At 45.5% G+C, this 13,786-nt stretch overlaps 1 protein-coding gene across 1 annotated transcript in view; it reads left to right on the forward strand.

Moving 5' to 3' along the window:
• Positions 1-13,527, forward strand: part of LOC139279683 (synapse-associated protein 1-like) — a 42,023-nt gene extending 28,496 nt beyond the window's left edge. The window contains exons 6-9 of the mRNA XM_070898795.1: positions 4,241-4,386; positions 5,023-5,081; positions 6,707-6,857; positions 12,147-13,527. Coding sequence (XP_070754896.1) covers positions 4,241-4,386; positions 5,023-5,081; positions 6,707-6,857; positions 12,147-12,274 — 484 coding nt within the window. The 3' untranslated portion in view covers positions 12,275-13,527. The remainder of the gene's footprint in view (positions 1-4,240; positions 4,387-5,022; positions 5,082-6,706; positions 6,858-12,146) is intronic.
• The last annotated feature ends 259 nt before the right edge of the window (positions 13,528-13,786 follow it).

Below are 13,786 nucleotides of genomic sequence, written 5' to 3' on the forward strand. Positions count from 1 at the left end.
AGGTTGAACCTCCCTCGCCCAGAACCATTCCCAGCCACCGGGTGGCGCATGCGCAGAACTCCGACATGAACAAATTGAAGTCATTCCTCGCTGCCGACTCCCGCAATCGCTGGCCTGAGCCCGCGATCCACCGCCCCCACCCACCCACGATCTCTCTGCCGCACTCCCAGCCCCAAGCCAGCCTGCCCTGATATCCACTTGCTCAGTACCTGCACCATCCAATTTAACGTGACCATCACTCATCCGAAAAAATCCCTTATCCGGCACAGGCCAGGTCCCGAGGGTTCCGGATAAGGGAGGCTCAACCTGTAATTTACATCCGTTAGATTTTGTAGCCTTAAACATGCCAAATCTTAGCAACAGAATAAAGTCTTGGGCTAAAAATTCGCCGACCTTGTGACCAGCTTTTTGGCGATATTTCGCCATTTTTGGCGAACAAGCGGTCGATGGAAAATTTGGAGATATCTTGCGGCGGTGCTTTTTAAGTACCGCTGGGGAGCGGGCCGCCATGCAAGACTCGAAATACCGCTTTCGCCAAAAATTTGGCTCAGTGCGCACCCATATTTAGCGCAAAAAATACCGGCAGGTAAAAAGCTGTGTTGCTGCCCTCGGAACAGCAGTAAGCAGCGGAAGACCTGCACAAAAGGTCAGTTAAAGTTTTTATTTTTTAATTCTTTTTCAGCGATTCGATAGTTAAGTGAATGTTTTGTGATTTTTTTTTTGTTTGTTTTGTTTTTGTTTTATGCAGTTTTTTTTTAGGTGTTTTCCTCCACCCTCCCAAGGCCTCTCTCGCAGTGGTATCGGCCTCAGAGTAAAGTTGCAGAAAATTCGCCATTTGTGCCACGAATCCTCGTGCCACGCCGATTTGAAGCCTAAATTTTAGGCCTCGTAATGGTAGTGAAGCGAAAGCAGTATTTTTGGCGAAAAAGTACCATTTTCGCAAGAATTTCTAGCCCCTTGTGTGTTACATAGTATAAAGAAATGCATCACCTGACTAAGTGTATGCAATAGCTTTGAGAATAGTTCACGTATAAATGCACAAAAGACTTTAAAAGAAAGACTTGCATTTATATAGCGACTTTCACAATCACAGGCTTCCCAAAACACTTTACAGCCAATGAAGTACTTACAGGAGGTGGAGAGGTATAGGGAGGGAATTCCAGCGCTTGAGGCCCCGGCAGCTGACATCGGTGGCCGTACCTTCAGCTGCTGAGGCCCCAAGCTCTGGAACTCCCTCCCTAAATCTCTCCTGCTCTCCCTCTCTCTCTCCTTCAAGATGCTCCTTAAAACCTACCTCTTTTACCAAGCTTTTGGTCACCTGCCCTAATACCTGCTTATTTGGCTTGGTGTCAAATTTTGTTTGCTAATCGCTCCTGTGATGCGCCTTGTGATGTGTCACTACATTAAAGGTGCTATATAAATACAAGTTGTTGTTGTTGTACATGTGATTTGTTGCATTTATACAACTCTAATTTATATAAAGAATCTTGGGGCCCTGCTACAAACTCTATCCCCTTGCCACCGATTCCATTTCCTGCCCCCCTCCCCCACCCCCAGCCACTGTCTCGGGCTCATGCTTAAATCCCTTCACGGCCTATCTGTGGACCCTCACCAGCAATGGGTCTTTTTGGTTTACGCGGCCCCATTAACGGGCTGCATGGGCCTATCAGAATTCCGTGCACCCACGGTTTTTCTACTTAAAGTCCGGCTCACCGACTGCGTAGGACCTTCAGAGCGCTGCTTGGCTTAAAGGGATCATTGTTCACCAGCTCTACAGTTGCCCCCTCTTCTCCCTCCCCAACCCCGAACTCTTTGTTCCTCTGACTCCGGCCTCTTGTGCAACCTCCCCCCCCCCCCCCCCCCCTCCCTCTGCTCCACTGTTAGCAGCCGTGCCTTCAGCCACCTCACCCCCATGCTGTGGTATTTCCTCCTTAAGCACCTCCCTCTCCTCCTCTAAGACCCTCCTTAAAGCCCATCTCTGACAGCACCGGTACAGTTTTCTTGCAAAGGAAAACAAATGCTCCATCTTAGGCTTATCGAGTTCCGTATTTACTGTCCAGCTTTATTAATCTCTCCATTGTGTCGCGGTTGTGTGGGGCGGACTGGTTTGGCTGGGTGCTCTTTGCCTTTCCGCCATTGTTCATTGTTCATAGGTTTATATGTAACCTTCAGGGCTGCTGACCGAGGGCCGTGCGGATTTCCACTGAGTAGTGGTAAAGGTATTTTAGCACAGGAGCTGGGCTGGTAGTCACACAGGAAACATCGGCAGCATAAATCCACATGTACCAATAATGTTTTGGCATCGATTCATGAGTTGTCCATTGCAGTGCAGGTGATTAGATCACATGCTGAGCGATTACTAATTTATACTGTGCAAAACTTCATCTGATGTGCTGTATTTTGCATTTACATGTTGATCAAAACCCAGCCCAGGCCTCATTTGGCAGGCTGTATTACACATTCTTGTGTGGCAGAGTCCCCTACTGTAACAGGAATAGGAAGTGCAATTGGTAAAGAGGGCTACAACCATTGAACAATGCAATGTGTTAAAATCTGGTGTGCCATTAATGCCTAAACCACTATCTGCATAAGAAAGATGTTTTATAACTGCAGCATATCCTTATTCATCCACCAATGGGAACCAAATCTTCATGAAGATGTTGATGTTATTGGCCATAACAACATAAGAATTAGGAGAAGGGGTCGGCCATACGGCCCTTCGAGCCTGCTCCGCCATTCAATAAGATCAGGGCTGATCGTCGCTCTCAACTCCTGCCCTATCCCCATATCCCTTGATTTTCCCGGAGAGTCCAAAGCGTTTCTAAAGACGGGTTGACTTCAGTGGGTAGTACCCTTGCCTCTGAGTCAGAATCTTGTGGGTTCAAATCCAACTCCAGATGCTTGAGCACAAAAATCCACGCTGACACTCCAGTGTAGTACTGAGGGAGCGCTGCACTGTCGGAGGTGCTCTCTTTCAGATAAGACATTAAACTGAGGCTTTGCCTGCTCTCTCAGGTGGACGTAAAAGATCCCATGGCACTATTTCAAAGAAGAGCAGGAGAGTTCTTCCCAGTGTCCTGGTCAATATTTATCCCTCAATCAACATCACTTAAACAGATTATCTAGTCATTAACACATTGCTGTTTGTGGGAGCTTGCTGTGCACAAAATGGGCTGCTGTGTTTCCAACATTACAACAGTCAAGTACTTCAAAAAGTACTTCATTGGCTGTAAAGTGCTTTGGAACGTCCTGGGGTCGTGAAAGGCGCTATATAAATGCAAGTCTTTTTTCATAATTCCCAATTTCCACTGCCTTCTCCATCATAAGACAGGATCGTTCAAACATGCTCTGATGGGTTTGTTAGTAAGTGCACTGCCCATATAGACCAGGAAGGTTTTATGTTCATTGTGGTAACTACTTTTAAGAGATGGTTGAATGGGCACTTAAAGGGCCATGACTGCAGGGTTGCAGACCTTTGGTAATTGGGATTAGACTGGATGACCTCTTGTTGGCCAGCGCAGATATAATGATAAGTACTGCAGGGAATCGAATAATGCCAGGGTGATCTCCTGGTCTAGTTTCGATCGCCTGGATGGGTCGGAGAGGAATTTTCCCAGATTTTTTCCCCCCCCCAACTTGGCCTGGGTTTTTATCTGTTTTTTGCCTCTCCAAGGAGATCACATGGCTCCGGTTGGGGTGGAATGTAGAATGTTTCAGTGCAAGGGGTGTCACGGTTGTGTGGGGCGGACTGGTTGGGCTGGGTGCTCTTTGCCTTTCCGCCATTGTTCATTGTTCATAGGTTTATATGTAACCTTCAGGGCTGCTGACCGAGGGCCGTGCGGCTCTTTGTCGGCCGGCGCGGACACAATGGGCTGAAATGGCGTCCTTCGGTGCTGTAGCTTTCTATGTTTCTGTGTGATGAGTTAGTTGACCTTTGTTAGGCTGCTGGAACAAGTGGTCTCCACTATAACTGACCACATTTCTGGGCTAGGAAGGGTAGGAACAAAATCAGCCAGTGTTACCATTTATGATGGAGCGAGCCTTTGGCTCACAATAAACCTCTTCCGTTCCTGGTTACCATAAAGAAAATCAGAATATTGTACATCTGTTGTCACACATGTACTGAAGTTATGGAGCTGCATGATGCTTTGTGATGTGCGCGTGAAGCTTATGAAATTCCACAAAATTAATATCCACTTCTAGGCCTAGAATTACATTTTGAGCTTCTATTTCTTTGCAGTGTAAAAGAAGAGCAATTCTGGAGAAACTATTTCTACCGAGTGTCTCTCATCAAACAATCTGCACAACTCTCGTCACTAGCTGCTCGTCAGGCTGAAGGCTCCAGAGGGGAGTTGGAGTGCCTGGAAAACAGCACCACAGCTACAGGTGATCACTTTCCTTTTATTTCCGCTCTTAAATCAGAATAATAAACAGGCTGACCTTTTTTGCTCTGTGGGTTTTAATATTACGAGTGCATTTCCTATGAGCCCTCTCCGCGCACAGACCAATAGCACTTTGACATTGAGCATAAGAACATAAACATTAGGAGCAGGAGTCGGCCATTCGGCCCCTCGAGCCTGCTCCGCCATTCAATAAGATCATGGCTGATCTTCGACCTCAACTCCATTTTCCCCCCGATCCCCATATCCTTCAATTCCCTTAATATCCAAAAATCTATCGTCTCTCTGTCTTATACTCAAAGACTGAGCCTCCACAACCCTCTGGGGCAGAGAATTCCAAAGATTCACCACCCTTTGAGTGAAGAAGTTTCTTCTCATCTCAGTCCTAAATGGCCGACCCCTTATTTCGAGACCCCTGGTTCTAGACTCTCCAGCCCGGGGGAAACAACCTCTCCGCATCTACCCTGTCAATCCCCCTCAGAATCTTATATGTTTCAATGAGATCACCTCTCAATCTTCGAAACTGTATAGAATTTGAGCAGGAAGAAAATTTCAACATTTAAAATACTTTCCACTGTGCGAGTTGGTATAGTTTAAAAAATGTCTGTTTTCTTTATTTAAGATTCAACACTGTCAAAGACGCCCTCAGTCCCAATGAAAAAACAAAATGAATCTGTAGAGGTATGTTTTATTGTGTTTGTCTCAAATACTTATAGAAAATAAACACTCAAGATGTACAAGTTGAATGGATGCATTATTCACTGAATTACAAAATATAACAAATTCCTGGTTACTGAGTAAATACATTTTAGGGAGGGGCGAGGCGGTGGAAGGAATTGAAAACAAGGATAAGAATTTAATAATCGAGGCGTTGCTTAACCGGGAGCCAATGTAGGCCAGCAAGCTCAGGGTGATGGGTGAGCGGGACTTGGTGCGAGTTAGGACACGGGGCAGCGAGCACAGGGGTGATGGGTGAAAGGGACTTGGTGCGAGTTAGGACATGGGCAGTGAGCACAGGGGTGATGGGTGAGCGGGACTTGGTGCGAGTTAGGACACGGGGCAGCGAGCACAGGGGTGATGGGTGAGCAGGACTTGGTGCGAGTTAGGACACGGGGCAGCGAGCACAGGGGTGATGGGTGAAAGGGACTTGGTGCGAGTTAGGACATGGGCAGTGAGCACAGGGGTGATGGGTGAGCGGGACTCGGGCAAACACTCTGGACCTCCCACGCAGCCAGTTCACTGGCTTTTCATTGGGAATAACCATACACTGTCAAACAGTTAAAGGGAACATTGGTCACGAGTACTGTCATCACTGTACTTAATGTTGTTGTTCACCGGGTGTAGTACTGATCTATACAGCTGAGGAAGATCCCTCTTTTGATCTCTGTCTTTGCTGGGTTAGTTGATCAGAACCGCAGTGGTGTTGGGCATGCCAAGATTCCGGCAATGCACCAGGAGGGGAAAATGCACCAGGCCCCTGCTTCTAATTGCTATTCAGTGGGCCCAGGCTCGAAGATTCTGTGTGTAGATGTTAGGCGAGTTTAGGGTCAGGCTCCCGTGTAATTGCTTCCAGGTCCTAAAGCCTGTCAACCACCTCCACCGCAGCCCCCCCCCACCCCCGGTTAGACATGAAAGGGAGACAATCATATCGGATCTCATTCAGAGTCTTGGCTTATAACAAGGTAGATGGCCAGTACAGGTTGAGCATCCGAAATCCGGAGTTCCAAAATTCAGAATGTTCCCAAACCCGGACATTGCGCTGATCCGTGGTGGGGTCGTCCGGAATCCGGAAAATGTTCTGATATCCGGACATTTTTTTACACCGATTACTGTTGTGAGTTGGGAGAAAACATTTTTTTTTAATTCCAAAAACGAAAAATTAAAATTCACGAGCTCCTTACCTACTAAATTGATGAAAAAGAATTAAACAATAAAAACTTTAACTTGCCTTTTTTGCAGGTTTTAAAACAGGATTTTCCCAGCCGCTGGGGCCCTCCCCCCCCCGGACCCTCCGCCCCCACCGCCCCGGACCCTCCGCCCCCCCCCGGACCCTCCGGACCCTCCGCCCCCCCCCCCCGGACCCTCCGGACCCCCACCCCCGGACCCTCCCCACCCTCTGCCACCGCAGCACACTTACTTCAGTCCAGGCATTTCTGGATTTGGGACGTCAGAAAAACGTTCCGAAATACCTGAAATCCGGAACAGCCTCGGTCCCGAAGTTTCCGGATTGCGGACTCTCTACCTGTCTTGTATTTTTTAATATACGTTTCAACTATTTATTGCAAAAACATTTTTTTCTTTTAAAGGTTCATCCTTTAGATGTGATGTCAACAAGTCCGATTGCTAATGAGTTTGTGAGCGATGCGTACAACACATCATTCCTCAACCAGGAAGACTTCTTGAAGGGCATGGAACAATTGGGCATGAGTGGTGCTCAGCCCGCGCCTGTTGAAGATGGTAGGTGCAACAGAAAAATAGCAAGCTGCATCTTATTTAATTTAAACCTTTCAGTCCTTGGACAAAAGCAAAAATGGTGCATACTCTCTGTTTGGCACAAAGTAAACAACATTATTTCTAGCTGTGATTGAAACAATCAATTATCGCACACACTGTGCCAAAAGCTTGTTCAAAGACGTACCGGTAGAACATATGAATTAGGAGCAGGAGTCGGCCATTCGGGCCCTCGAGCCTGCTCTGCCATTCAATAAGATCATGGCTGATCTGATCTTGCCCTCAACTCCACTTCCCTGCCCGCTCCCCATAACTCTTGACACCTTTAACATTCAAAAGTAAATCGTAGAGTAAACAAACTCCGCATTATTCTCCAATTGAGTACCAGAACTCATGAGAGTAAGTTACAAGCCAGCACAAGTTGTCCCAAACGATTCAGTGGGGTACAAGAACACAAGAAATAGGAGCAGGAGTCGGCCATTTAACCCCTCGAGCCTGCTCCGCCATTTAATAAGATCATGGCTGATCTGATCATGGACTCAGTTCCACTTCCCTGCCCGCTCCCCGTAACCCTTTACTCCCTTATCGCTCAAATATCTGTCTAACTCCGCCTTAAATATATTCAATGACCCAGCCTCCACAGCTCTCTGGGGAAGAGAATTCCATAGATTTACAACCCTCTGAGAGAAGAAATTCCTCCTCATCTCAGTTTTAAATGGGTGGCCCCTTATTCTGAGATTATGCCCCCTAGTTTTAGTTTCCCCTATGAGTGGAAATATCCTCTCTGCATCCAATTTCTCCAGCCTCTCATTATCTTATATGTTTTGATAAGATCACCTCTCATTCTTCTGAACTCCGATAGTCCCAACCTACTCAACTTATCTTCATAAGTCAAACCCCTCAGCTCCGGAATCAACCCAGTGAACCTTCTCTGAACAGCCTCCAATGCAAGTATATCCTTCCTTAAATACGGAGACCAAAACTGTACGCAGTACTCCAGGTGTGGCCTCACCAATACTCTCTCCAGTTGTAGCAGGACTTCTCTGCTTTTATACTCCATCCCCCTTGCAATAAAGGCCAACATTCCATTGGCCTTCCTGATTACTTGCTGTACTTTTTGTGTTTCATGCACAAGGACCCCTGTACTGAAGCACTTTGCAATTTTTCTCCATTTAAATTATAATTTGCTTTTCTATTTTTTCTGCCAAAGTGGATAACTTCACATTTTCCCACATTATACTCTATCTGCCAAATCTTTGTCCACTCACTTAGCCTGTCTATATCCCTTTGCAGATTTTTTGTGACCTCCTCTCAACTTGCTTTCCCATCCATCTTTGTATCATCAGCAAACTTGGCTACATTACACTCGGTCCCTTCATCCAAGTCATTAATATAGATTGTAAATAGTTGAGGCCCCAGCACCGATCCCTGCGGCACCCCACCAGTTACTGTTTGCCAACGGGAAAATGACCCATTTATCCCGACTCTCTGTTTTCTGTTAGTTAGCCAATCCTCTATCCATGCTAATATATGACTCATCATTTGTGTCTGATTTTTGAAGCCCTTTAGTTCAATTTTGAGGGTTGAGTTTCTTGCAGTAAGCAGTTATTTTCACAGTCTAGCAGACAAAATACGATTATCTAATTTTTTTTTTTTTTTAAGTATAACTCTTTCTCAAGTGCCGGCATTAGAAGATTACATGATAGTTTAAATACTAGTACTGGTTGACCCTCCCTTATCCAGAACTCCCTTATCTGGAACCACCCCTCGTCCAGAACCATTCCCAGCCACCGGGTGGCGCATGCGTAGAACTCCGACATGAACAAATTGAAGCCCTTCCTCACTGCCGACTCCCGCAATCGCTGGCCTGAGCCCACGATCCACCGCCCAATGATCTCTCTGCTGCACTCCCAGCCCCAAGCCAGCCAGCCCCGATATCCCCTTGCTCAGTACCTGTACCATCTAATTTAACGTGACCACCATTCGTCTGGAAAAATCCCTTATCCAGAACAGGCCAGGTCCCAAGGGTTCCAGATAAGGGAGGTTCTACCTGTACTTGAAGCAATTGTTTTGTTGAACTAATGCTGTGAGACAGCCATAATTATTTCTCACTGCTGGACGAGTGAGTGAGTTATCTTGTTTTTGTATCCCAGATACAATACTGCTACTGGTTGTGTTCTCCCATGATGAAAAACACAGTACGTAATTCTTCATTTCGTAATTACAGCTAACTTAGTCCTCTGATACACTTAATTGGGCGAGAATTCTGATCAGTTGCCTTCAGTATGGTTATAGAGGTTCATTACATTTTAAAATAGGCAATTTATAAGAACAGAGGTCACAACAACAACTACTTATATTTATATAGCGCCTTTAACATAGCAAAACATCCCAAGGCGTTTCACAGCAGCAATTATCAAACAGAATTTGACACCGAGCCACAGAGATATTGGGGCAGATGACCAAAAGCTTGGTCAAAGAAGTAGGTTTTAAGGAGGGTCTTAAGGAGGAAAGAGAGGTAGTGAGGTGGAATAGGTTTAGGGAGGGAGTTCCAGAGAGGGAGAGGGAGAGGGAGGGGGTGGGGGAGGCAGGAGGCGAGGGGGTGGTTGTGGGATGAAGGAGATTACAGAGATAGGGAGATAGGGAGATAGGGAGGAGCGAGGCCATGGAGGGAATTGAAAACAGGATGAAAATTTTATAGTCGAGGCGTTGCTTAACCAGGAGCCAATGCAGGTCAGCGAGCACAAGGGGTGATGGATGAACGGGACTTAGTGCGAGTTAGTACACGGGCAGCCGGGTTTTGGATGACCTCAAGTTTACAGAGGGTAGAACGTGAAAGGCTGGCCAGAAGTGCATTGGAATAGTCACAAATTGAAGCAAGCAATGGAAGGCGCTCCCACAATCGTTTTAATCTCAACACTTCTTATGAGGATTCTTGTAACAACATTCCTTAATACTTTTTGCTAAATCACTTCTTTTTTTAAATGCAGTCTTGGTCTGTTTGCACAGCTATCTGTTACAGTCAGACTGTCAACATAACCTGAGCACTGCTGGTTAATTATTCACACACGGTGCTCACTTACAAATCACATTCCAATTTCAGTACTTCAACTATCATACCTCAATCTTTTCTCTGCTCAATACCCTCTTTTAGTAAATGTACCATTCATTCTGAAATCATGTTTGTCATCTGTAACATTATATGCTACTGGGCCCTGGGCCCAGGAGAGGCGTGAGTTCGGGGCCCAGGAGAGGCGAGAGCCCAGGGGCAGCACGGGCCCAGCCCACACTGCGATATGTGTGCGCACTAGGTCCATGCAGCAGAGCAGGTCTCCAGTCGTCCTGGTTAATCCTTGCCACTGGACCAAGACCCAGCTCTGTCAAGCCCGTGTGGTGGCTGGTGTGCAACGGTCACCCCACATTAAAAAAATCCACGCACAGGCATCTTCCACCCTTCAACATGTAGTTCGGGATCCAGAATATTAGGTCCCTCATTGAAACAACTGTGAACACATCCTTTTTTGCCGAGGAAGCAAGTCATCCTTGTTTCGAGGGACTGTCTATGATGATATATGCTACTTGATTAAACTTGCTACTTTACATTTCACAAAGTTAAGTACAAAGTTCATTTATCTAGTCTTTTGTTTAATCATGTTTGCTCCTCTCCTCCCTTCCTGAAGACATGGGATTAGGCTGCACAGCTCTTTGTCAGCCAGCGCGGACATGCTGGGCCGAAATGGCCTCCTTCCGGACTGTAAATTTCTATGCTTCTACATTGACTGTTCTAATAAGGTAGCTCCTTGCCTCCGAAATAAAGCGACATTGTAGAGTATCATAGTATAACATCAGCATGTTTTAACTTGAAAAATGAGGCTTCACCTCCTGTCTGTTCAGCTTGAATAAAATATTAAAGGGAGTCTCCTGTTAATCAAAACCTGTACCCTTAATCGAGTGGGAGAGCTTGGCACAGGGCTAACATTTACCTCGTGACACTGGTGTATTGCACCCGTGGCCATGTGGAATACTCATTTTCCAATCTACTCCACACACACTGCTAAATTCTACACTGTTGGACCATTACATTCAGATTAAAAATAATTATCAGTAATCATTTATGCATGCTATTGCACAGGAATAGCAAGACACTAATGGTACAAATACTTGGAAAATAAGTGTCTCTTCAAAGACCGACTCTTATCAACTGGGATCAAATACACTAATGGGCATTTTGACACATTTTCAAGGCTCTAAGCAATATGTATCTTGCATTTCTCCGAGTACGAGCCCCTCCTTAATTGCTCTGACCTGTTTTCCCATAAACAACCTGAATCCTGCATACAGTTCTGGTCTTCGTATTTAAGGAAGGATATACTTGCATTGGAGGCGGTTCAGAGAAGGTTCATTCGGTTGATTCCGGAGATGACTTATGAGGAAAGATTGAGTAGGTTGGGCCTATACTCATTGGAATTCAGAAGAATGAGAGGTGATCTTAATGAAACTTATAAGATAATGAGGGGGCTCGACAAGGTGGATGCAGAGAGGATATTTCCACTCATAGGGGAAACTAAAACTAAGGGCCATAGTCTTAGAATAAGGGGCCGCCCATTTAAAACTGAGATGAGGAGAAATTTCTTCTCTCAGAGGGTTGTAAATCTGTGGAATTCTCTGCCCCAGAGAGCTGTGGAGGCTGGGTCATTGAATATATTTAAGATGGAGATACAGATTTTTGAGCGATAATGAGTAAAGGGTTATGGGGAGCGGGCGGGGAAGTGGAGCTGAGTCTATGATCAGATCAGCCATGATCTTATTGAATGACGGAGCAGGCTCGAGGGGCCAAATGACCAGCTCCTGCTCCTATTTCTTATGTTCTTATCCAATCTCCATTTTAACGAGAAGTCCACTCCATTTTAATTCCATTATTTTGACGCCCCAGAACGTAAGATACAGAAACGTTCCCACCTTAACACACTGTGAACCATTTTGGACAGGATGGATCACTTGGACAGGCTAGAGAAATGGAAATATGAAGTAAAGACCAAAAAAAATAAAATTATATTTATAGCCAAGGCAGTAAGTCCCAGTGACCTGTGCAATCACAACTTTAGCTTGATGCTGTCCACATCTGGGATGCACACATGGATTTTTTTTAGTGAGGAATTACTAGATAATGATCGAAAGTTGGAAACCTGACTGATTTTTTTGTGGATTGCTCCCTAGCCCAGAGGTACTAATCCTGGTTATGGTCGCACTAGTGATTAAATGTTCACAGATTAATCACTTTTCCTGTCCCAGCAGATGACATTCCCGAGTGGGAAAAGGAGCTACAAAGAGAACTTCAGGAATTTGAAATTGTTGACGTGAAAGCAAATGTCAGTGATGTCTGGGAGAAGGAAATTGAGGCGATGCTTCAAGAAGATGATTAAAGGTCTCGCAGTGGGAAAACATGATCCTGGAATGCACGTGTTCCACTTTCATGACAGTTTTTTTTGTTAGATCCATTGTCTCAAAACATTTCTAAAGAAAATACACAATGCTATCAATAAATTCTTTGTCTCTGTGTGGCGCGATTTAAGCTTCAAATGTATCTGATCACCACTAGCTTTATTAATACTGCATTTTGTACTTTTTGAAAATGCAAATTTTGTATTATAAATGCTGATTGCTTCCTGTGTGTTTCCAATGATGGAAAACATTTTAGAAATGTAAGGAGCCATAAGTATTGTAGTTTACATGTAGTTTTCAATTGTACCCAAAGTACTGAAGTCACTTTTATTAACAGTATTTAACCTCTCTCTCTCTCCGGGTGGAATCGTCTCTCCGCACCGCTCCCAGCCAATGCACACACACAGGTGCCCAAAGGGACCGTGATGGTATGGCACACTGATATTCTGGTGTGTGGCACCACCAATGTAAGGTGCGGGATTCCCCAGTTTTTTGCATGGCGAGTTCCGAATTTCAGGCCGAGCCAGCAAAGGCCACGGGGTTACAGTGCTGATCGCAGAGCAAGTCAGCAGTGGGTGAGTCTTGAGCTCCTGTAGGTGTGTCAATAGCCAGCATGTTGGGGTGCTGGTTTGTTTACTGTTTGTTTGGTAGGCAAACGTTGGGAGTCAGAGGGGAACCAAAACAGAGGCAAGGCAATTAAAATGTGGCCTCATATTGGTTAATGGCTGGTATACTATAATCTGGAGAGTCTTGCTTTGGCCCACTGAAGAAAAGACCCATAGGCAGACCTACTTTAAAGGGCCAGCATCCTGTTCAGAACTTTGAGCAGTGACTTGGGCAAAGATGGCTTTGTGTTTTGTTTTCAGGAGGAGCTTCAGAAACGGGTTCAGATTCGGCTTCTCAACAATAAAGAGACAGTAGAAGGCCCCGTGTTTGAGCTGTGACCCGTGCTGTTTGATTAGTCTTGGATGGGAGGACCCAAAAGTATTGACCGATTAAGTTATATGTTGCCGGTGGAATTATTCTGCTCCTGCCATAAGGGATTTTAGTAATATTGCTAAATGGAATTTTGTTTTATAATGTCATACGTTCAAGGTGCTGTCTAAACACGTTGTTGAAATGCGTATCGGGCTGGACAGTGTTTATTGAGATACAGGAGTACATGTGATGTATCTGATCAAATTTGATTTTCTTTGTTATGCCCTTAATGCCTTATTATATACATTGTATTGTGTTTATAGCTGCGTCTGGAATTATTTTATCTTTTTACAAATTCCACTGTATACACTTTCACCCGAAGGTTCGCCATGGGGGGGTTCCCATCAGGTGCAAGTAGAAATAGGAATCTGATTCACCCAAGGTGTCGTTCTCAGGCCTGTTAGAAACTGGTTAGAGCTGCATTGGCCAGGCCTTGGCATCAGATCAGCTCTGAGCCAGGGAGCGGGGCAGCTCTGAGCCAGGGAGCGGGGCAGCTTGTGGGGAGACAGCGGGAT

This window comes from Pristiophorus japonicus, chromosome 14, assembly GCF_044704955.1.
Source record: "Pristiophorus japonicus isolate sPriJap1 chromosome 14, sPriJap1.hap1, whole genome shotgun sequence".
Taxonomy (NCBI): Eukaryota; Metazoa; Chordata; class Chondrichthyes; family Pristiophoridae; genus Pristiophorus; species Pristiophorus japonicus.